Source organism: Miscanthus floridulus, chromosome 18 (genome assembly GCF_019320115.1).
Source record: "Miscanthus floridulus cultivar M001 chromosome 18, ASM1932011v1, whole genome shotgun sequence".
NCBI lineage: Eukaryota > Viridiplantae > Streptophyta > Magnoliopsida > Poales > Poaceae > Miscanthus > Miscanthus floridulus.
In genome coordinates, this window is record NC_089597.1 from 60679195 (window position 1) to 60702655 (window position 23461).

Genomic DNA, 23461 nt, shown 5'->3' on the forward strand with positions numbered 1-23461 from the left:
ATGGAGGTGACTCCGCCATCTGCGTTGGAGCGAACGAAGCTGCCGCCCATGCCGGTGGCGTCCTCCGTGGCGGGCGTGGCACTGCAAGACGAGGGTCCGACGTCGTCGGTGGAGGTGGCCGCGACCGCGCCAAGGCAGGAGCAGCCAGACGTAGCCACGGTGGTGTCCGAGGGGGCGGCAGAATCCACGCTACCGGAGGCCCAGGCGGAGGTGACGGCGACAAGCCCAGTGCCGCTGGATGTAGCCACGGTGGCGTCCGAGGAGGCGGTGCAATCTGCACCACCGGCGGCCCTGGCTGCGGTGACCGCGACCGCGACAAGCCCAGCGCCACAAGATGTAGCCACGGTGGCGTCTGAGGGGGCGGCGCAATCCGCGCCACCGGCGGCCCAGGCTGCGGCACCCGAGGCGGGCCGGTCGGGGGAGGACACGGCCGTAGGATCTCCAGGCATCGTGGTGGTGGTGGAGAAGGCCAGCGGGGGGTCACCCTCGGCCCTGGTGTCGGGGGGCAGCTGCTCGCCCGCACGGGGTGAGTCGCCGCTCCACTGGATGGATCCCTAAGACCCAACGTCGACTCTCTTCTCACTCGATGATGCTGCCGAGAGCATAGAGCGGGGGAGTCTTGACGAAGGGATCTCGGCGATGATGGGCGTCCTAGATCAAGCCCTGGTCGTCCTGCGTGATGTCATCGTTCCTAATGGCCAGGTATCCGTTTGATCTTTCGTCTCATTTTCTTCTTGTCCCCATGTTTTTTTGTATTTTTGACACTGGTCTTCTTTTCAGTCCCTCATTGCTCGCAGTCGGGAAAAATCCCAGTTCCTCTGTGAGCAGAAGGTGGAATGGGACCGCCTCACTGAGGAGGCCCGGCTGCATGGAGATTTGAGCGCCCAGCTCGCAGCTGCCCAGCAGCGGGAGACCGAAGCGCATCGGGACGCAGAGGAGCTCCATGGGATGTTCGAGGACCTATCAGTGAGGGTGAAGCTAGACGAGGAGGCGGCCGCCAGGGTCCAAAAGGAGCGGGACGAGCTGCTCTAGAAGGATGCCGATGCCAGCCAGCGGGCCATCAAGCTCCTGGCGAAGCTGGAGACGAAGCGGGATCTCAAGCTAAAAGCCAAGGATAGGTCCGCAGCGCTGCAGCAGAGAGGGAACTAGGATGCCGAGGTGATCGCTCGGCTGCGTAGGGAGCAGGACGAGTTGCGCTGAACCAAAGACAGACTTCGCTCGGAGCGCAGCACGGCCCGTGAGGAGCACGACCGGGTTGTCCGAGAGCACAATGAGGCACGTCGGGAGGCCAGGGCCCTCCGAGCGGATCTTGGAGATGCGGTGGCTCGAAGGCTAGAGGCTGAGGAAATTTCTACTGGGCTGGGCATAGAACTCGCCGAGGTGCGGTGGATCCTTTAGGTTGAAAGCGATCAGCACGATCTTCTGTGCTCTACCATCGTGGTGGTCTGCGACGACTTGCAGGTGGCGTAAGAGGAGGGGACCAGCTCCCTTACGACTCGTGCCGCTGGTATCACGGCATGGGTGAGCCAGCTTGAGGAGGACGTCTTTCACGCCAGGATCACCCAAGCCTTCACTGTTGCCCGTTCTCATTATGATCGGGAGATCAACTTGGAGGTAATGAGCCAAGGCTTCACGCCTGGCTATGAAGACCCCGAGCTAGATGAGATTGAGAAGGCAGTGACTCCCATTGTGCGGAACCTGGTGAACAGGCTGAAAGACATGGTTCTCCCTTCGAGGAAGTAGTTAGTTAAATAAGTTTGATAAATATTTATCTGTAATATGTGGACAAGTGTCGGTACTTTCGTGTCCAAAAACAAATTCGTGACTTTGTTTCACAATTTCGTTTCATTTGTTTGATCTTACCTTCTTCCCTTTTTGCAATGAAAAAAGATTTATGCGATCCGACCCTTCCGCTCATTAAGACTGTAGGGCCTGAGATGTTTAGGGGAAATTTTGATTGTGCTGGTAAGCAAAATTGCCGTAGCCGTCTGGGCATGGGCTTTTTGCAGTCATACCTATCTGTTCCCCCAAACCTTGCCGCTAGTCCCGACACGAGGAAAAGGTCTGATGTAATGACTGTTTCAAAAAAAGAAAGGAGGTACTCGTACCTTTGTCAGCCCCCAAGTGAGATCTGACCCCTTGCGGTCGCTGGGGCCGGATGTTACTGGAGACCGAAGCGAGGGTAGCGAACTTAGTCTTGCACGTACCCTTTACTTGGGATTTTGGCGATCGCTGCGTGACCGTGCGTTTTGGTCTTATTGCTGGCCTGGCCTTCCCCGAGCCCTCACGCGTGGTGGGGATTCGGTCAAGGGCCAGCTCATTTTGTGACTGTCGCCCCGTCCGCAATTTCCGTAACTAGAGGGGTTAAGGCGACATCACTTGACTCGACGGCTCAAGTGACGCGCTTTATGAGCTCGCTAACGGGGATGTTCGGACGGAATCCGATCCCGTTTGCTTTGCGATAGGGTCGACAAAGCCCTCGGGTGGCATTCCATTGCTCCTTGACACGCCTTCCAATAGATTCCCCCTCAATGGGGATTCTATGGGCTCGGCTAGAGGCTAGATTGAACTAGAAGGTTGAGATGACCCTTCCCGCCTTAATGTGGGTTGGGCAAAGGCCGCTTAGGCTCATCTGCGTTTTTTCTCCCCTGGCTCTTGTTGGATGCAAGGCGGCCTTAGACCCTTCATGGGTCAGCCTTTGAACCTCGGTCTCTCGATCATGGATCGAGTGGCTCGACCCCCCGAGCCCCTTAGGGTCTGTTAGGGGTCGGTCGTGTTTTGCGCATTACCCCGTCCTCAGTTTCTGCAACCAGAGGGGCTGAGTTGATGACACTTGCCTCGATGGCTCGAGTGTCATGCTCAATGAGCTCGCTAACGGGTATGTTCATGTGAAATCTGGGTCCATCATTCTCTTGCGGGGTCGGTAGAGCCCTCATGTGGCATTTCACTACTTCTTAACCCGTCTCTTGACAGATGCCTGAGTCATTCGATAGGCTTAGGTGGCCCATTGGCCTCTCCTCGATGGAGATTCTGTGGGTTTGGCTCGGGGTTAGAATCGAACGAGAAAGGTCAAGATGTCCCTGTCTGCTTCTGAGCGGGGTCGGGCAAGGCCACTGGGGCTCATCTTGGTTTTTCTCCCCTGATTCTATTTGACACGAGGTGGCCTCGAGCCCATTGTGGGCTGGCCTTCGAACCTCGATCAGTCACCACTCATGTTGAATGAGGTGGCTACCGCTTCGTGACACGACACGAAGTGTTGAGATGTAGCGATTTGCATATGCAACGTTTGGATGATGGGATTAATGTGCGATTTAATTGAAATGAAAGCGGGGGTCGGTAACGTTACCTCGGTGGCATGAGTGATGAGAAGCTCTTACCGGACATGTCCGTGCGGGGTTCGAGTCGGACGTTTGCGATGGGGCCAGTGTGACCTGCACGAGCATCGCGATTTTTTGTTTTTGTCTCTCGGTGGCGATTCGAGTCGTTCGATTGATTTAGGCGACCTGATAGCTTCTCCTCGAAGGAGATTCTACAGGAGGACCCCTCCGAACCCTTCTCAAGAAGGCGAGAGCTAAAGCTTGTGGTGCGGGGAACTATGAATTAGATTATGCTGGTGAACAAAAAACACCGTAGCCGTCGGAGCGTAGGGTCTGGCGGTTCGTCCAGTTGTATTCAAAGTTTTATACCCACACACCGTGCTTCCGGTTTTAGATGTAAGGAGGGGTCAGGCGAAGAGGATGTCTAAATAGGTAGACACTCTCGGTAGCCGCCGAGTGGTGTCCATGCCCCTACCATTGCTGGGGACAGAAACTCGGTAATGAAATTAACGCGCAAAGTAAAAAAACAGAGGTGCTTATCATTCTGCGGCCGTTCGTTCATCGTTTCGCCTGGGCCGTCCGATCGACCCAGGAGGCCTGTTGGCCCCCCTGGATGGGGGTTCCATCATTGGGTCCTGCCTGGGGAAGCGAAGAGTCACCTGCATGCGGGTGTGCCCTAGTTCTCGCGCTCAACGCGCATTAGTGGCAGGCCACTCCCAGGCAACATCCTATTTGACCAGACGTTGTCTCGTTGACCAGAGCACATCCCGTTGGTTCCAGCGCATCCCCTCGGGTTCCCGTCGGCATTGATTTCCCATCTGCATTGAATAAAGGAACGAAGAGAGTTTTCCGCCCCAACCTTTCGCCTTTCCTCAGCCACCGTGCCTCTTCCTTAAATAGGGAGGGGGAGGGAAGTTCTCATCCCATTCTCTCGCCTGTTCTTGGGCCGCTACCTCTTCTCCTTCCTTTCCACCGAATGTGCTCATGCACGCGGTGGTCCTAAGTGAGAGAGGGTGATGCTAGGGAGAGCAAAACTCACAGATCCGCTCGTGATTCTAGAGTGCGACGTCGAGCTAGAGGTCATCCAACATAGATAAGATGGTGCAGACCGCCTTTGTTGAGAAGGGGCCACTAGTGCCGAAGGAGGAGGGGCACTAGAGGGTGCCGAGCATCGTCGGCTTTGCCATCGTTCGTTGTGGCCTTTCCTCGGTGGGAGACGCCCCCCGCCCAGATGCCGTTGTTAGGGTTATAGCTGATGACGATGGCATAGTCCCTGGATGCCCCAGGGAGGGCACCACAGTCGTCAATGTGGTGCTCAACATTGCAGATGATGGTGCCCTCGAGGATCCAGCGGAGCGGTAGGGCATCGCCGATGGAGAGCGTGGCGCGGCAACCATAGCAGTGCTCGTAGTAGGGCTGGTCAGAAACTATAATCGAATAAGTTTGTGGGGGAGCCCCCGAGTGAACAGTCTTTTGTATTTATGAATACATTAGTCCTTTTGTGATGGGATCACTTTGTAAGCGGTGAATTTGTGCAAAAATGAACAAATTTTCATCTTTTGTTACGGCAAATAGTTTTTCAGCTTCCTCTTTTTTTGTAGAAGAGGTTTCGGTGCCTTCCGACCCTTCCCATTGTTCAGGTCACCAAAACTAGGAGTGCGGGTGAATCAATTCTGATCATGCTAGTGAGGAAGGAGGTCATAGCCACTAGGGCGTGGGTTTTCCACAGTCCTACCAGTTGTACTCAGAATTTGTTCCCAAAATCTTAGCCCTTAGGACTTGTTATGAGAAGAATGGAAAACTTAGAGAATGTTTGCAAAGGTAACACAGGAAGTGTTTGTAAGATAAACGTACTTATATCACTTATATCAGCCCCCGAGTGAGGTTCGACCCCTCACAATTTGTAGGGGTCGGATGTCACTAAAGATCGGGGATTTCTGAAGACAAAAACTGATAAGGGAAAGTATGCGTTTATTAAGGGAAAAACGATGTAGCTGCTCAATGTTCCAGGCGTTGGTGAAGACCTCGCTGTCGATGGTTTTCAACTTGTAGGCACCTAGCTAGAGTACTTCTACGACGATGTATGACCCCTCCTAGGGTGGGGAGAGCTTATGGCAGTCCTTGTTGCTCTGCATAAGGCGGAGAACCAGGTCCCCGACGTTGAAGGCTCGGTCCCACACCTGTCGACTGTGGTACCGATGCAGCGCCTGCTGGTATTTGGCCGAATGGAGGAGAGCGATGTCGCAGGCTTCGTCTAGTTGGTCCATGGCGTCTTTGTGGGATGCCTCGGCTCCCTATTCGTCGTATGCTCTGATTCTTGGCGTTCCATAGTCGAGGTCTGTTGGGAGGATGGCCTCGGAACCGTAGACCATGAAGAAAGGTGTGTAGCCGGTGGCCTGGCTGGGAGTTGTCCTCAGGCTCCAGAGCACCGTAGGGAACTTAGCGACCCAGCGTGCGCCAAACTTGGTCAACCGGATGAAGATCCTAGGCTTGAGGCCATGTAGGAGCATGCCGTTTGCGCGCTTGACCTGTCCGTTCATTCAGGGGTGCGTGACGGTAGCCCAATCGACTCGGATGTGTTGTTCATCATAGAATTGAATGAATTTCTTGCCGGTGAACTGCGTGCTGTTATCGGTGATGATGGAGTTCGGTACTCTGAAGCGATGGATGATGTCGAGGAAGAACAGCATAGCTTGCTTGGACTTGATCGTGGAGATTGGCAGCGCTTCGATCCATTTTGTGAACTTGTCCACGGTGACTAGCAAGTGGGTGTTGCCCTCGGGCGCCTTTTTGAGAGGCCCAACCAGGTGGAGCCCCTAGACCATGAAGGGCCACACGATGGGGATCATTTGGAGTGCCTAGGCCGGGAGGTGGGTCTACCAAGCGTAGTACTAACACCCTTCGTAGGTGCATACGATTTGCTCAGCGTCGGCTATTGTAGTGGGCCAGTAGAAACCCTGTCGGAATGCATTCCCAACCAAGGTTCTTGGCATGGCATGGTGGCCGCAGACCCCACCATGGATGTCGCCCAGTAGAAGTTTTCCCTGTTCGATGGGGATACAGAGCTGTAGGATCCCGGTGTGACTCCGCTTGTAACCCTCTACAAGAATGAAGGATTTGGCACGACGTGCGAGCCGTCGAGCCTCCATCTTGTCCATCGGCAGCGTGTTGCGGAGGAGGTAGTTGAGGTAGAGTGTTCTCCAGTCGTCTAAAGGGTCAGGCTCTGTCGTTGGATCCTCTTCAAGCTCCATGACACCGGGGCTAGGTGGAGCCGTCGGTTGGTCAGCCCCTAGGACTGGATCAGATGGGCCATCGTCGGCCCGCTCTGACCCTTCGTAGCGCACCAAGGGTTTGTGTTGGTTGCTGGCGAAGACACCCGTTGGCACCGGTTCTCATCCGGATGCCACCTTCGCAAGTGCGTTGGCCGCCTCGTTGAGACGCCTTGGGAAGTGATTGAGTTCGAGGCCGTCGAACTTGTCTTCCAGTTGTCGGACTTCTTGGCAGTACGCAGCCATCTTGGCGTCGTGGTAGCTTGACTCCTTCATGACTTGGTTAACGATCAGCTGAGAGTCCCCTCGAATGTCGAGGCATCGGATGCCCAACTCGATGGCGATGCGTAGGCCGTTGACGAGTGCTTCGTATTCGGCCACATTATTTGATGAGGGGAAATGGAGCTGAACCATGTACCTCATGCAGACCCCAAGGGGTGATACAAAGACCAGCCCGCACCGACGCCCTTTTTCATCAGCGATTTGTCGAAGTACATCGTCCAGTACTCTTGATCGACGACCGCTGGTGGTGTCTGGACCTCGGTCCATTCGGCGATGAAGTCAGCCAATACCTAGGATTTGATCGCCGTTTGGGAGGCATATGTGATGCGTTGATCCATCCACTCGAGTGCCCACTTTGTAGTTCTTCCTGTGGCGTCCTAGCTTTGAACGATCTCGTTGAGGGGGAACGACGTCACAACCATCACGGGATGTGACTCGAAGTAGTGGCGTAGCTTCCTCTTAGTGATGAGGACGGTGTAAAGGAGCTTCTAGATTTGGGAGTAGCGGGTTTTGGAGTCGGATAGTACCTCGCTGATGAAGTACATAGGGTGCTGGACCTTGAGGGCGTGCCCCTCTTCCTCCCACTCTACCACCAGGGCGGCACTGACCACTTGCGTGGTGGCCGCTATGTATAGCAGGAGGAATTCTCCGTCGCTTGGAGGAACTAGGATCGGGGGCCTTGTCAGAAGTAGTTTGACCATGTCAAGCGCCTCCTGGGCCTCGGATGTCTACTCGAAGCGGTCGGCTTTCTTCAAGAGCCGATAAAGGGGGAGTCCTCGTTCGTCGAGGCGCGAGATGAATCAGCTAAGGGCGGCAAGGCACCCTGTGATTCGCTGAACCCCCTTTATGTTCTGAATCGGGCCCATCCATGTGATGGCTGAGATTTTCTCTGGGTTGGCTTCGATGCCACGCTTGGAGATGATGAAGCCGAGCAGCATACCCCATGGGACCCCAAAAACACATTTCTCGGGATTGAGTTTGTTGCCATTTGCCCAGAGTTTCGCAAAGGTTTGCTCAAGATCGGCAACGAGGTGGTCAGCCCGTTTGGACTTAACTATGATGTCGTCAATGTAGGCCTCAATGGTCCACCCGATGAGGTCCCCGAAGCATCTGGGCATACATCACTGGTACATTGCCCTAGCGTTCTTCAGACCGAACAGCATTGAAATGTAGCAGAATGATCCGAAGGGGGTGATGAAAGACGTCGCGAGTTGGTAGGACTTTTTCATCGTGATTTGATGGTAGCCAGAGTACGCATCAAGGAACCAGAGGGTTTCGCACTCTGAGGTAGAGTTGACTATTTGGTCAATGCATGGCAAAAGAAACGGATCCCTTGGGCACGCCTTGTTGAGGCCCATATAGTCAACACACATCCTCCATTTCTCGCTCTTCTTTCGTACAAGGACGGGATTGGCTAACCACTTTGGGTGGTGTACTTCCCTGATGAATCCGACGGCCGACAGTTTTGCTATCTCCTCACCGATGGCCCTACGCTTTTCCTCATCGAAGCAGCACAGGCATTGCTTCACCGGCTTGGAGCCTAGATGGATTTTCAAGGTATGCTCGGTGACCTCCCTCAGAATGCCTGGTATATCCGAGGGTTTCCATGCAAAGATGTCTTTGTTGTCGCGGAGGAAGTCGATGAGCGCGCTTTCCTATTTGGAGGAGAGTGTGGTACCAATGCGTACTGTTTTACCCTCAGAGCTGCTAGGATCTATGAGGACCTCCTTGGAGCCCTCTACCAATTCGAATGACCCGGTTGACTTCTTTGCGTCGGGAGCTCCTTTGGTGACCTCCTCCTTGAGGGCGGCGAGTTCCTCGGAGGCAACGATTGCTGTGGCGTGGCCACAGCACTCGACCTCGCACTCGTTGGCGCGCTGGAAGGATGTGTCGACGGTGATGACCCCATGGGGGCCCGGCATCTTCAGCTTGAGGTACGTGTAGTTTTGGATGGCCTTGAACTTCGCGTAGCATGGACGTCCTAGGATGGCGTGGAAGGTTCTGGGAAACCCAACCACCTCGAAGGTGAGGGTCTCAGTCCTGTAATTGAACTAATCCCCAAAGGTAATGAGCAGATCGATCTGTCCGAGTGGCATGGCCTGCTTCTCAAGCACGACACCGTGGAAAGGCGCTTAGATTGGGCGGAGGTGCGTTTGGTCGACGCCCATTACATCAAGCGTCTTTGTGTACATGATGTTGAGGCCGCTGCCTCCGTCCATCAAAACTTTGGTGAGGCGCTTTGGGCCAACGATCGGGTTGACCACAAGTGGATACCTTCCTAGGTGCAGGACGGCATCCGGATGGTCAGTCCGATCGAAGGTTATGGCGGACTCCGACCATTGGAGAAAGGGAGGTGTGGCCGGTTGGGTTGAGTAGACTTGGTGGCGTGCGACCTTCTGATGACGTTTGGAGTCGTAGGCCATTGATCCCTCGAAGATCATGAGACAGTCGTTTGGCATTGGAAAGCCGTCGTCCTTCTCCTCGACGTCGTCCATAGCGAGGGCAGGTTCCTTCCCCTACTCCCCTTTGTTGGAGCCTCCGGACAAGAACTTCTGCATGAGGCTACAGTCCTCAAGCGGATGCTTTACGAGAAAGGCGTGGTTAGGGCACGGCCCCTCGAGCATTTTTTTGAAGTGGTTCAGAGCGCCCTCCACGGGCTTCCGACCACCCTTGCGGTCAGCAGCAGCCATGAGTGGATCCTCGCGCCATTGCTTCTTATTTTTTATTTTAGCGGAACGATTGGAGGTGCCTTCGCCGGTACCCTCATCCCGCCTTGCCTTGCCCTCAAGGCGATCGAAGATCGCTCCGATCGCCTCTTCTCCTGAGGCATGGCTGGTGGCGATGTCTAGGAGCTCCTTGGTGGTCCGTGGGTCCTTGTGTCCTAGCTTATGAACCAAGGACTCGTAGGTCATCCCGGATAGGAAGGCTCCTATCACGTCGATGTCGGCAACGTTAGGGAGCTCGTTGCACTACCGGGAGAAACACCGGATGTACTCGCGGAGGGTCTCACCGGCCTTCTAGCGGCAGTTCTTAAGGTCCCATGGGTTCCCAGGGCATTTGTACATGCCCTAGAAGTTTCCCACAAAGATCTCCTTTAGATCCGCCCAACTCTGGATTGCGTTGGACAGTAGGTGTTCCAACCATGCCCGGGCCGAATCGGCCAAGAATAGTGGAAGGTTGCAGATAATGAAGTCATCATTGTCCGCAGCACTGGCTTGACAGGCAAGTCGATAGTCTTCAAGCCAAAGTTCAGGGTTTGTCTCCCTGGAGTATTTAGGGATATTGGTAGGTGGTAGATACCTTGGCGGGAAAGCAGTGTTGAGGATGTGCCGGCTGAAGGCCTGAGGCCCTAGGAGGCCAGGGCTCGGGCTTCGGTCCTCACCGCTGTCATAACATCCACCGCATCGAGGATGATAGCCGCAGCATGCTCCTTCCCTCGGGTCGCTGTAGGTGCGTCTGTGGGCGTCGAGGGTGCTACGGGTGTCGTGGTTATGGTCAAGACATTGATGTACCGGGATTGCAGCGCGCTGCTCGCCGCCTTACGGTGCTTGGTGGACTGATGCGTCCCAGGCGGGGTGCACCGAGGGCGTACGCTGGCTGGTGTTGGGCTCACGTCGCCGAGACAACGAGCTCTCCGCCTGCTGCGCTGCCGCACGCTCAAGTAGCGTGCGAATTTCACGGTGGACCCAGCGATCCTTGGGCGTCGTGGCCTCTGGAAGGCCATGAAGTAGGGCCATTGCGTCGGCGATGTTCTGGCTTGCCCGAACGAAGTGAGAAAGGGTTTCACCGTTGGCGATGATCCTTCGGTTTACATCGCGGGCCACTACGCGTGCATGCCCACCATCTCCACGGCGCTTGATCTCCTCATCGACCTCCACGTACTCCTGAACAAGCTGTTGTCCGGCTTCATCTATTTCCCTCTTTCAGGCTCTCAGCTGCTCCACCCCTACATGAGGTGGGGCCGCTGTCCCCATTTCGGTTGTGCCACCGAGGTTGCCTACCGGGGTAGTCTCCTCCACGGAGGTGCTTTCGACATGTCCCTCGAAAGTTTCCACCATGAAACATTCCCGGGAGGGATGATGGCTCCCCCTGCTAGAGTCAGAGCTAGAGTCTGACCCCGGACCTTCCGTGAGGAGGCCATGGAGGGATTCTATGATGCTTTCGATCATCCCCACGAGCTCGTCGTTCGTGGGGGATGGGATCGTGCGCTGTGCCACAAGGTGGCTAACGGTCGCCGTGGCGTTGCGGAGACCGAACAGAAGCATCGTCGGGGCGCTCCGTGCAGAGTGTTCCAAAGAGAGGGTGAGGTAGCGCGGGTCCTCCCTGGACAGCTGTGGTTCAAGGAAGACGCTGGGCTGGCGCTCAAGCCTCCTGTAGTTGAAGCTGACGGAGGGGAGAGACTGGACGGCGGCGTGGGCCAGCGCCTACTCTCCTCCCAGCGTGACGATGAAGTTTAGGTCACCGAAATGCACATGTGTGCCTGGGACCCAGCTTATTGCATGGTTAGCCATCCGAGGCCTGATTTGGAATGTGCAAAGGCCCCTACCTGGCGCGCCAACTGTCGGTGTTTTGAACAAACACCGGCTAGTAAATTTATAATTGTTGCACGTTAGGCCTAGATGGTGCACTAAAGGACACAAGGTTTATACTGGTTCGGGCCGAATGTCCCTACGTCCAGTCTACCGCTGCTCGTGTTATCAGTACCAAAAAAGGTTCGTAGTAGGGGGTACAAATGGTCGAGAGAGGGAGAGGTCCTAGGTCTCTGATGGAATGGTCGAAAGGGCGCCAAGTGCTCGGTCGCTGCTTGGTTGTATGCGTGATGTGTTGTGTGTGTGTTGAACTGATCTGTCAAGAGTCGGTCCCCTTAGTGGGGGGCCCTGCTCTCCCTTTTATAGACCAAGGGGGGAGCAGGGGTTACAGATGGTAGAAGGTCCTTTGAGGGAGCCGGGTCTTCCTTTTTCCCTGTGCCTGCCCTGCTTAACATGGCAGACCATGTCAGAGGTGACGTGTTCGCTGATCCTCGCAGGCCATGCCCTGGCCTCATTTAGCAAGTGGGTGCGTCCCATCCTACGTTAGCGGACGGTGCGGCATGCCGGAGAGCCGAGCTATGACCCCTCGGGGAGTAATCAGGGAAGTGACCATACGTCCATCACTGTAGATGATGTGATTTCTGTCTTGGACCGTAGTGGCTGTCGTATGCCTATGTTAGTATCCACGCACGAGGACTGAAGGCGGCGCCTACTACACTGTGGGATAAAAGTCGGCGCCTACAACACTATTCGGGCACTGTTATGTCGGAAAGGGCTTAAAGCGCCCGTCCCATCGTATCCTGATGGTACCTTCATGTAGGCATGCAGGGCATGGTCCTCGGTACTACGTTTGACTCGAATGTCCTATCGTACCCTGTGCTTGTCATCATGAAGGAGCAGGGTGCAATCGTCGGGCGAGGTGAAGCCCGCCCTTGGACGTCGGGCGAGGCGGAGTCCACCCTCGGATGTCGGGCGAGGCGGAGCCAGCCTCTAGCAGTCGGGCGAGGCGGAGCCTGCCCTCGGACGTTGGGTGAGGCGGAGTCCAGCCCACGGGGGTCGGGCGAGGCGGAGCCAGTCCTTAGCCATCGGGCGAGGCGGAGGCCAGCCCTCTAGGGTCGGGCGAGGCGGAGCCCGCCCTCGGACGTTGAGCGAGGCGGAGCCAGCCCCTAGCCGTCGGGCGAGGCGGAGCCAGCCCTTAGCCGTCGGGCGAGGCGAAACCAATCTTCCGTCGTTCGGCCAAGAAGCGTAGTAGTGTTCTTGTCTGACTGGAAGCGTCAACGTTCGATGGTTATTAGTCCCACCTCATTGGGTACCCCAGTATTAGGTCCCTGACAACACGCTTAAGCAAAAGCTATAGCACCTTTTTATTTACAAAACTCAGTGCATAAGCAAGAGCTCATATACACGTACGTTGACCTTATCTCCGTAAACACATCTGGAAAATTAAGCTGGACCGACAAATTTTGAAATTAGCAAAATTTACGGTGAATTGGTATCGATGATCACATCGCCTATCACTAAAAGAAATGTGATTCATATTTTCTACTAAATCCAATACAAACACAAACACTCGCATATATGCACGCATACTCACCCTACAGCAATAACACCTTCAACAGACTCAGCTGGATCGACAAATTTTGAGATTAACGAAGCCACTATATAGACGTCGTGCCGTCGATGACCATCATCTATCACTGAAAAAATGACACCATTAAATCATGAAACAAGGATCTTGTTGTCGATGGCTACATCGTCTATTACTAAAAAATAACATCGTTGAATCATAAAATAAACTAAAAAACACGAGCACAGATGTTAAGTCGAGAATTTAAACCTAAATGGACTTGGATTAGCATGTTCCACAATAAAAAACCTAACCAACTAAGATACGCTAAATTCACATACCCACATCAGCCCCGTTCGGCTTACCTTATAATCTGGCTTGTTTGGCTTCCTTTTTCAGCGGGAACAGTATTTTTCTCTCACAACAATTTAGCCGGAACAGTGTTTTCCAGCTAATTTCAGCCAAACGAACGGGGCCATCATATCTTATTAAAGTTTCTTCGATAGCTTAGGAATCGTATCTCCTTAGGTTCTTTGCTTTCATTTGATTTTGATGAAAGAAAAGCTAGCTATTTAGTAAGGGAAGATACAGTTTCCTACCGGTAGGGAACTCTATCGGATTATAGGTATAGATATAGTCTTGTACTTACCATGGAGATACCCTTTCATTTCAGAGAAGGGTATCGGAAGAGAGAGAGCCTTTCCTAGGAGGAGGGAAGGGTATCGTTGGTGGCTGGGCCCCATAGGGCAAGCAAAGCAAGCTCAAATCCCTACGTTTAATATCTTTTCTTTTTCTACTGGGAATTAGCATTTTAGGAGACATAGAGTTCTCTCTCGGGAAGGGAACTCTATCGGACAGATATATTCCTACTCATAATCTTTGGCTAAGCTAGTTATACTCTTTAGCTAAGCTAGTTCTAGCTGTAGTCTAAATCTTTCCTTTTTCCGAGGGATATACTTTCCTCTCGCGGAGGGAAGTACATCAGAGAAAGGTAGGCTCTAGCAGAGGTTAGGTCAAGACAGATATGGTTTCCTCTCGAGGAGGAACCATATCAGAGTTGACATATTGTTTCCTTTATAAAATATTTATCGGATTCGCTAGTAAACAAGAGAGGGTTCAGGGAGAAACAAGTTTCAGGATAGACAATCGAGGGGGGAGTAGGCAATTCGGCTGAAGCGAGTTGCAGCCTGCAATCCAAACTGATGATGGGTTTTTGGAGTTAGTTCACCCTTGCGTGGTCGTGACCCTTTGTCCCGCCCATTGTAGCATGGGTGTCGCCAAGGACATAAGGGGCATGATAAATTAATAAATCTTAATATTAACAAAGTCACTAGTGGCTTCTTGTTTCTAGTGGATAAACATAATGAACTGAAAAAGAAATAATCAGTGCTGAGCCAGAGACTCAAAGTTAGGTGGAGCCGTGCGCAAGTTTCAAACGAAAGAACCTAACCTATTATATCCTCTTATCTAATTCAAAATCTATTGATTTCAGGGTCCAACTTTGTGTTCGGCAAATTTGTAAACATATATCTAGAATATAAAGATGTTTTTTCTTTTATGTTTCCCTTTGAAGTTTTTATTCTTTGTAATATCGCATGTTGAATTTAGGTTGGGTGGCACTTTAATTTTGATTTCTTACTCTATGCTATAGAACCCGTAGGCTGCTTGTTATCCAGTAATGATGCATTGTGTTTTTAATTTAAAATTTTCATGAAAGCCTATTCACCTAACTTTAGACGGCATCTTAATCCTTCAAACAACAAATAGATGGGTTGTTTTGAGAAAAAAATCTTAATTAACTTTTATTTCATTTTATTGTACTACATGATCCGCAATAAATGGATTTTGGTTTGCAAGAGTTCTTTAGAAGAAGTAAAATGCATTGTCGGTGAACATGGCTAAGCTTATTATGTATTCGTGTGGGTCTCTAAACTTTCAAAATGCATATCCGAATCCCTAGTTGTGTCATGTGAGGTCCAAATTTACCATATATTAGAGTTAATCTACCAGTATGGCATGCTGATTGTGTGATAATATGGCTAGGGCCGCTGCCGACACCGACGCCGGAAGCAGCCGCCGCGACCGCCATTGCCAGCAGCAGCAGCATGATGGGCGTCCCCGTGGGAACCGGCACTCCAGTATGGCATGCTGATTGTGTGATAATATGGCTAGGGCCGCTGCCGAAGCGTCGTCGGTGGGCGGACAACAATGGCGAGAAATCCGACAACGACCGCCCTACAACCTATCTGGATGTTGTCCGTCGACCGGCGAAGCCGATAATTACGACCCCGCCGCGTGCCCGAATTCGTTCAATAATCGTCGTGTCGGGCCATGCTGGAGCGGACACCAGATGGCAGGGACATGGGCGAAGACGATGGAGTCGCAGACGGCCGCGTCCCCAGCTGGTGTGCGGCATACTTGCTTGGCCAGTGGATGGTCACGTCCCTGCCCGCCAACGCCTTGGCCAACGCGGACGGGTCTCCTCTCCCAACGCTGATGGGTGGCGGGAGATTCTCCCTCGGCCGGAGACGCGACCTGCGGCTGTCTCGGCTGAGCCTCGCCCTAAGCAGCTCCCACAGGCCCGGAGGATCCCCGCAGAGCTTCGCGACAGATGTTTCAACTGCCTCTCCTACTCGCACCGAGTAGCGACCTACCAGTTACCACAGCGTTGCCTACGCTACCACGGCTTCAACCACCTCGCCAGGGATTGCAAGCGGACCAGGGCTGCTGCAACAACGAAGGAGAAGGGTGGCACTGCTCGTGGCGAGGTGCCACCGGGCCCCAGCGCACACCCCGTGGCAGCCCGCCGAGCTCGGTTAGGGCCAGGGTGGGCACTGACAGAAGGCGGCGACGACGCTGGGGGCGTCGGAGGAAGCCGGCAAGTGACTCCAACATGGATTCACCCTCTGATTCCGCCGGCAACGATTCCGCTGACAACGCTACTACCACTATTGATGCACACTACCTCCATGTGCCAGATCCGCTGGCACTGGAGCTGTACGCGAGCACGGGACCTCACGAGTGGGTCGACCCAATGCTGGAGGAGTTTGTCGCCTCGCTCGTCGTGAGCCAGCCACCTGAAGCACCAGCGCCTGGGTGTCCGCCCGCCATGCCGTCTGCCCCTCAGAGGGAGGAAGCATCTCTGGTGGACACCAACTCTTCGGTGAAGGCTTAGACGACGGGCTCGCCTACACTGTTGCATGTGCAGTCACAGCCACCAATCATGCCGCTGAGGGCGGGACACGTCGTAGAGGCCGAGGTCACCCCCCTAGGCGCGGACGTGGCCACCCCTACCCCGCCGACACGAGGGGGACAACCCGACGTCGTGGTTGACGAGGCATGCCTTCAAAGCCCCAGCGCCATCCCCCAAGCTGCGGACACGACCACCCTTCTCGGGATAGCTGAACGCGGGAGCTCCGCCGCCAAGAGGCTAAAGTGGTTCACCAAAAAGATCCTGTGTAAGGCGTCGTAGCCGCTACTGTCTCAGCCGCCTGTGAAGGCACAACCAAAGTTGCCGACCCGCAGCAGGAGGATTGCCACTCAGGCGCTTTCATGCGTCCCGGTTTCCAAGCCGGGAGAGGTGCTGGTCATGAAGCGGATGGGAGTCATCGACGGACAGACGAGGCCTTCCACGATGTCTCAGGATGCCTACGACAGTATCTTCGTTGACCAGCTCAACCCCTCGCATGTTGAAGCAATGTGACAGCTCTTCCCGGACCCACAAGAAGAGCGTCCGAGGCGTCGTGCAAGCAAGCGCGTCTGATCGCCGGCGATGGATAGGTAGTATGATTAGCGAGTAATAGCTCATGATCCCTTATGCTAGGGAGGGTAGAGACAATTGTATAACCCTAACACCCCTAGTGTGCCATTTTCATGGCACGTCGTTGTAACTTTCACTATTTTTCTATCTTAATGCAAAGATGCGCAAACCTTTTGTGTATTCGAGAAAAAATAGACAACTAGACTGCCCACGAAAAGAGGCAAGTTTAGATTGCCGGACACCCCTCAAAATCTGATAGGGACATTTATTTAGAAGCCAACATCATCGTCCATAAACGCTTTCTCTATTCGTACTTGGAGCAGCAGCAGCAGCAGAAAAGCAGGAAATAAAGAATAGAACAGAGTTGATGCAAGTGAGAACAAATCAGCAGATTAATGGAATCAAACTACAACGATTTCATCTCATCCATGACGCCGCACCTTAAGTCATATTGATCACAATGGAATTAAAGCATCTGTAAAAAGTCAGCAATATATATTGGGAGCGGTTTTAGTCTAATAATATTTTTTTTCCAGAACAAGCAACTTCTGGTATAAGACCAAAGGTATAAATTTATATCTAAAAATCTTAAAGCAGTTGCTGACAGAGACCAAGTGAAAAATGGAAAAAAAAAAATCGTGATCACTTTTTGTGAGACTGAGTGAAGAAAGATCACTCATTCTACTGGTGCCCCCACCATTATCAGAGCAAACGTTTCAGCACATTCATTCCTGACCTGCACAAACAAGGGGAAGCTTTTGCATTAGACAGGAGTCGTTTTTCAAAATGCTGTTTGAAGGTAGTGCAGCGTGGTGCTCAACACAGGAACATAGATAAGCTCACCTAGGACGACGTTGGTCATGATCCTTGTTTCATTTCTCCTGACTACGTTTCTTGACCAGACGGTGAACCTCCATCAAATCTGCATCGGCCTCCTCCCCGGTGAGGCGAAAGTCAAAGGGCGAACTCGTCAGCTGCCTCATCACCTCCCTCTCTGGGCTCGGGGGCTCCTCGCAGTACTTTTCCACCTCGGATTTTAGGGTCGCGGGATCCATACCCATGGCAACTTTCAAGCCTAGTTTGAGCAGCTCCTCGGCATCCAGTTCCTCGGCCTGATCCTCGTTTTCATAAGAGCTACTGGACCCCACCAATTCAAGATCTTCAGATAAGCAACGATAGTAAGTCTATGGTTACTGAAGGCGAAATATAGAACGAATTGAATACGAGTGGAGATATAGTCTCTGCTATGACATGAATATATGTAGCATTTATCAGCGTGCATTTGAGTTGAGCATGCTACATATCATCAAAATGTTGCTTTTTACTGAAAAGAAATGCATGCAACTTGTGTAGGCTGCACACTGTATCAGTTCAAAATATGCAGCTTATGTATTACCTAAATAAATTCTCAGGCATTGCAGATGGATTAAAAAAAACTAATCAGCATGTCTAGCTGACCCTGATTTTAGTCATGAACACAGAATAAGATGATCATATACATCTCGATGAAATAAGCTCAGCATTTACCTTATTCAGCTTTCTCTATGCGTGCATGGTTAATTATTACAACTGACAACTCACATACATGATACATTGGCAAGCTCATGCAAAAGCAAAGCAGTATAGTAAGCCATACTAGAAATTTTTAATTAGAATGACAAACTACTGGTAAATGAAAAATGATTGCATATTGATATGCAGATATGAGATATAGTTACACGAAACAGGGCATGCGGAAGTAAAAGAAAACAAACGCAAACACGAAATGATTGAGGATTTATGCAAATAAAGCTGGATTCGTGATTAGATTTGTTACTGCGAAACGCACCTACTCAGCTAACTACAAGGCCACAATCAATCAGACCATGCATCATCACACATCGGAAACTCAAAATCTGAACTGATGTGCAGACAAGCGTAGAGCCATAGCAGAGTTGGAGAAATGAGTGGTTGAATATACCTATGGCAACCCAAGGTGGCAGGTTCCAAGCCTGGACGTAGCGGCAGGAGGCAGTCACCGGCCAAGGCATGTTCATCAGCTCGTAGGCCCTGTCGGCGACCTGCACGACTTTGCCCGCGGGCACGTCGACGCCGAAGAGGCGCTGCTCTTGCTCCAGCGAGAAGTAGACCAGATCGGGGTTCGACGGGCACACGGCACAGAGCCCGGGGACCTTCCTCGGCAGTCGGGTCTCCTTGTAGGTGTCGTCGTTCCACATGTCCTCGAAGCTCTTCGCGTACTTCTTCTCCCAGTCCCACCCAGCCGGAGTGGCGATCCGCGTCCACATGGACACCGTCGCTGCTTCCTTGTTGTGGCAGCCGCCGCTGTCCTCAGGGATGATCTCGACATAGCGCAGCACGCGGCGGCTCACCGTGACGCAGCGGTGGGTGTGGACGTCAGGCCGGGCCTTGTTCGGTACTGCGCGGTCCTCCGGGAGTTTGTGGAAGAGCAGCACCGGGTCAGCGACGAAGGGGTCGCAGCTAAGGAGCCCCCACGAGAGGTCGAACCACGATAGCGTCGTCTTCTGGGCGACCACGCCGGCGGGAATCCACTCCCTGTCCTCGTCGGCAAAGTGCGAGGGGTAGATCAGATCCTTCTGGATCCACCGGTCGCCGCCGGTGCGAAAGCAGAAGAGCTTCGCACTCCCCTCGCTGCCTTTGTCAACCTGGAGCTCCGCCACCATGTAGTCGCCGTGGTAGAAGGAGACGAGGCCGATGCTCTCGATGTTGTAGATGACGGGCATGCGGTCGGCTCCGCGCCCAGGGATGCGCTCGCCGGAGAATGTGGCCGCGTGGCCCTGCTGCTGGACTCCTGCCGTGCGGAACTGGCGCGCCACGATGAGGTAGCTCTCGTGCGGGTCGACGGCGGAGTTCACGCCGTAGAAGGGCTCGACGGCGAAGTTGAGGAGGAGGCAGTCGGGGCCGGCGGCGAGGATGTAGGGGTACTTGTCGGGATAGTTGGGGTCGGGGTGCGCGAGTGGGGCAACGGTGAGGACTGTGACCTGCGGTGGCAGCGCGACCGCAATGGCGAAGTCCGCAGCGGCGGCGCCAAACGCCTCCGCGTCCGCGTCCGCGTCGCTGGGGATGGGGACAACGCGAGGGACGCGGCCCAGGATCACCCACGGCCAGGTCGCCGACATCGGTTTTGCTTCGACTTGAGCAGAAAGAAGAGCGACAAGAGGAAAGATTGGTGTGATTTGGTACTGCCGATCGATTTGGGCCTTTGGGGGAATTTGTGGGATTTTGCTTGCAAAAGAAGACTCCATCCTTCGTTTCAAACACCCTCTGCGGACCGTCTCGGATGGCTCACGCCAGTGCTAGCCCAAAGTGCACATTAAAAAAATTCCGGTATTATTTGTTGGAGAAAAACGGTGAGGCTAAAAACGAAATGAAACAAAAGAATATAAATAACGGAAAATAAAGCCCTATATATATACTCCGTCCATCCCAAATTATAAGTCATTTCAAGAATCTTGCAGAGTCAAAACATCTTTAGTTTAACCAAATTTATATGATAAGCTAATAAAATTTATGATATCAACTAAGTATCATTAGGTTCTTCATTAATTATATTTTCATAGTATATCTATTTGATGTCATAAATTTTTATAATTCTTTCTATAATTTTAATCAAACTTGATATATTTTGACTCTCCAAGATTCTTAGAATGGCTTATAATTTGGTATGGAGAGAGGAGTAATACTTCAGATGAGAGCATGTACAACTCAATAGAAAATGAAATTAATATAGAAGAAAACAAAATTTAAAGGCAATGGGAAACAAAATTAAAAGGGAAGAAAAGAGAGAAGCCATGTAATACTGGAGAATAAAAAATAACATCCCACGAAAAGTAACACCACCACAAAAGTCCAGCCTGCTACTGTACTTAGCATGGGTCTCCCAGCGAGAGCGAGAGCTCCTGTGGCCGTCCGCCGGCCCCCTGCCTCTCCTCTCCGGCTGCTCGCCGGCGATGAGGGTAGGTGGGCCATTCTCCTCCTATAAAGTTCTTAGTAGATCGTAGTTAGAGTTGCCCTGATGGGAGAGTCCTGTCTTGCCGTCGTCCACGTCGCCATCATAGCAGCTGTCGTGGTCTTCCCCGGTTTCTTCCTTGTCGTCGATGTCGTCGACTTCAAGGTCAGTGTTAATAAAATAAATCATTTCTTCTTCCCCGTGGATCTCCTCCCCATCACCCTCGCTTCCGCATCCATCCGTCGCCAGCGAGATTCATCCCCTCCCGATCCGCAACCTTCACCGCACGCATCCCTCTCCGTTCAGCAGCCTCTGCTCCTGGTGCTCTATTCTTCAGCAAGGCAGCTCCTCCTATGGTGTTGGTTCGACAGCTCCGCCTCCACTTGGGATCCTCATTCGGGCTTCTTCTTCTACCTTCGCCGATGGCTCCATCTGCATCCTTTGGTCATCAGTGTGCGTTGCCTCCTATGGCTCAACTGTTCCACCTTTAACCAGCGCTTTGCGCAGTCAATCCACCCGGGTGTATGCGTCCTTGACGCCCCTGCGACACTTCGCCGGCGGCCTTGTCTCCCCCATCGCCTTCGACGTTGCTGCCTCCCCATCCAGCTGCGGGACTTTGATGTAATCAGGTCTTATTTTGAAGACCTCTTTGTAAAATGACTGTTGTTTTAATATAATATATATGGGTTGTTGTAAAAAAAACATGCCATGATTACTATGTGAATAACTAAAATACAGTATAGAACATCGTCTCATGGATATTGTATACTAATGAAGAATATATTATGCAACATTCTATGGATTCTATGTAGAATAACCCAAAGGGAAAATTGGTTCTGTAGCATCAAAAGATCGCGACTTCCGTAAAATACCACTGAAAGACATCGGTCCCGTAAAATACCACTGAAAGGTGCACACGTGAACTGAAAATACCATTCTGTTATATTTGAGCGTTAGGTCTATTAACTTAGACCAAAATACCCCCAAACCGTTACAAGAGCTCTAAAAACTTAAGAATCAAGCCCCAAACCAGCTCTAAAAACATAAGAATGAAGTACAGGGATGAACTGACAGCATTTCAACACATACAAGTCACCATATGCACTAAATATTGACCAAGCACATGAAAAATATTCTAGTTCAACACATGGACTAATATTGACCAACACATCTTGCAAGCACATGGCCAAATAAGTTCACAGTACAGGAACCATATTGGTCTGGTCCAACACATGCCCAAAATAGGTTTAGTACATGACTTTTTCATACAGCAACAGTTCAATAAAATGATTCAAGATCACACTAGCCTAGTTTATGATGACCCTCCTAGCAATGCCTCCTGGTGATGTATCCAGTTGTGCTGCCATTCATCTTGTTATTGGCCTTAGACTCACTGGTGTGCCTGGTGGTCTTGTTGGTGTAGAAACAGAAGCTGCCATCCTTCTTGTCATTGGTCCTAGACTAACCGGTGCTTGGATGGCTAAGGAAGTAGAGGGGCTAGCTGTAGTTGTACTAGGTGATTGAGTGACTAAAGAAGTAGAGGTTATTCCTGTATCATTCTTTGAAGTACCACCTCCTCCCTTTCTTTTCCTACATAACACCAATGTAATCAAGTCATTTTGCATGTAGGGTAATTCAGCTAAAACATGAAACTTGAAGTTCAATTTACCTAGGTTCAACAGCAAGTTCAGTAGGGGGCTCAAAAGAAGTAGAGGTTCCTATAGCATTCTTCTTGGACTTTTTAGAAGCATTCCTGTATTTTGAAGTACCACATCCTCCCTTTCTTTTACTACAGAACAGCAATTCCAAGGGAAATCATAATCATCCTTACCTCAACAGTAGTTGCTAAAACTAAAAGGTATTGAATGGCTTCAATGAAAATCCCAGGCTTTGCCCTAGCAAGGCCAACATCACAAATTGCTTGCTCATCGACATTATGCTCTTGGCACTGCCCATCCCTGGGAAATAGAAAAAAAAAAGAAAACACTTATATAAGCAATAAGGATGGCATGTCTCCATTGAGGAAAAGGTATCATTAGACCACTTACGAGAATGTGGAATCACTTGAAAACTGCTATTAAACCAACTCTGCTGTTTATATCTAATAAACTCAAACCAATGATGTTATCTTCAGACCTACTAGATGGTAACGCCGACCAAATGCGCTACATGTTAAAAGGGGAATCACTTCATGATAATAATAAGCTTGACAAAGGTAACTGGGTGCGAAGGCAACCCCTGCTTCCATGCACCACAAAATATTCTCACTGTACAGTTTGACAAATAATTTTAGCATGGCCAAAAGTTCAGAAGTAACACATTATAGACCATACAATCATTTGATTCAAAACAAATATGAAAATAGACAATGGAAGGGAATATAATAATGGGCTCGTATAAACAATTTTACAAAACAACAGCGCTGTGACTAACTAACATGACCACAGAAACAACGAACTGAGAACGAGATAAATCTGAGTACCAAGTAAGAATCAAGTTCGTTATAAAGGGTATTCCCTTTTAACAGTTTAAGGCCAATCACACATGTAAAAAAGAAAAAGAAAACAAGTATTAGTGGCTTACCATTTATCAAAACGCCAAACGAAAAATGAATTGTCAACCGTTGCCTAGGCTCGATGTATGTCAGCAAAAATCCCGCAAAGAGTTGTTCCTTCACCGGCAGCTGTGTTATATCTTTCAATCAACATAGGAGGGAGTTGACGAGTTTCTGCAACTTCCACCAAAGAAGGCCACTGGCGAGACAAAATAT

At 51.5% G+C, this 23461-nt stretch overlaps 2 protein-coding genes across 2 annotated transcripts; one reads left to right on the forward strand and one right to left on the reverse strand.

The window, feature by feature from the left end:
- LOC136523928 (predicted GPI-anchored protein 58) lies at positions 1-558 on the forward strand. The gene has a single exon (XM_066517442.1). The coding sequence runs from the start codon at positions 1-3 to the stop codon at positions 556-558; it is 558 nt and encodes a 185-aa protein (XP_066373539.1).
- Positions 559-17245: 16687 nt separating this feature from the next.
- Positions 17246-19861, reverse strand: LOC136522951 (uncharacterized). Its single transcript, XM_066516746.1, has 3 exons — positions 18685-19861; positions 17568-17883; positions 17246-17460 (listed from the first exon to the last, which is right to left on the reverse strand). Exons 1-2 carry the CDS (start codon positions 19859-19861, stop codon positions 17597-17599), a joined length of 1464 nt encoding a protein of 487 aa, XP_066372843.1. The 3' UTR covers positions 17246-17460; positions 17568-17596.
- Between the last annotated feature and the right edge of the window lie 3600 nt (positions 19862-23461).

What these genes read in the sequence shown, in the direction of transcription:
- LOC136523928 (XM_066517442.1), top strand. Translation starts at nt 1, where the DNA reads ATGGAGGTGACTCCGCCATCTGCGTTGGAGCGAACGAAGCTGCCGCCC.
- LOC136522951 (XM_066516746.1), bottom strand. Translation starts at nt 19,861, where the DNA reads ATGTCGGCGACCTGGCCGTGGGTGATCCTGGGCCGCGTCCCTCGCGTT. An exon ending in GCCACCTTGGGTTGCCATAG is followed by an intron (nt 17,884 to 18,684) that starts GTATATTCAACC and finishes GCTTATCTGAAG; the next exon opens with ATCTTGAATTGGTGGGGTCC.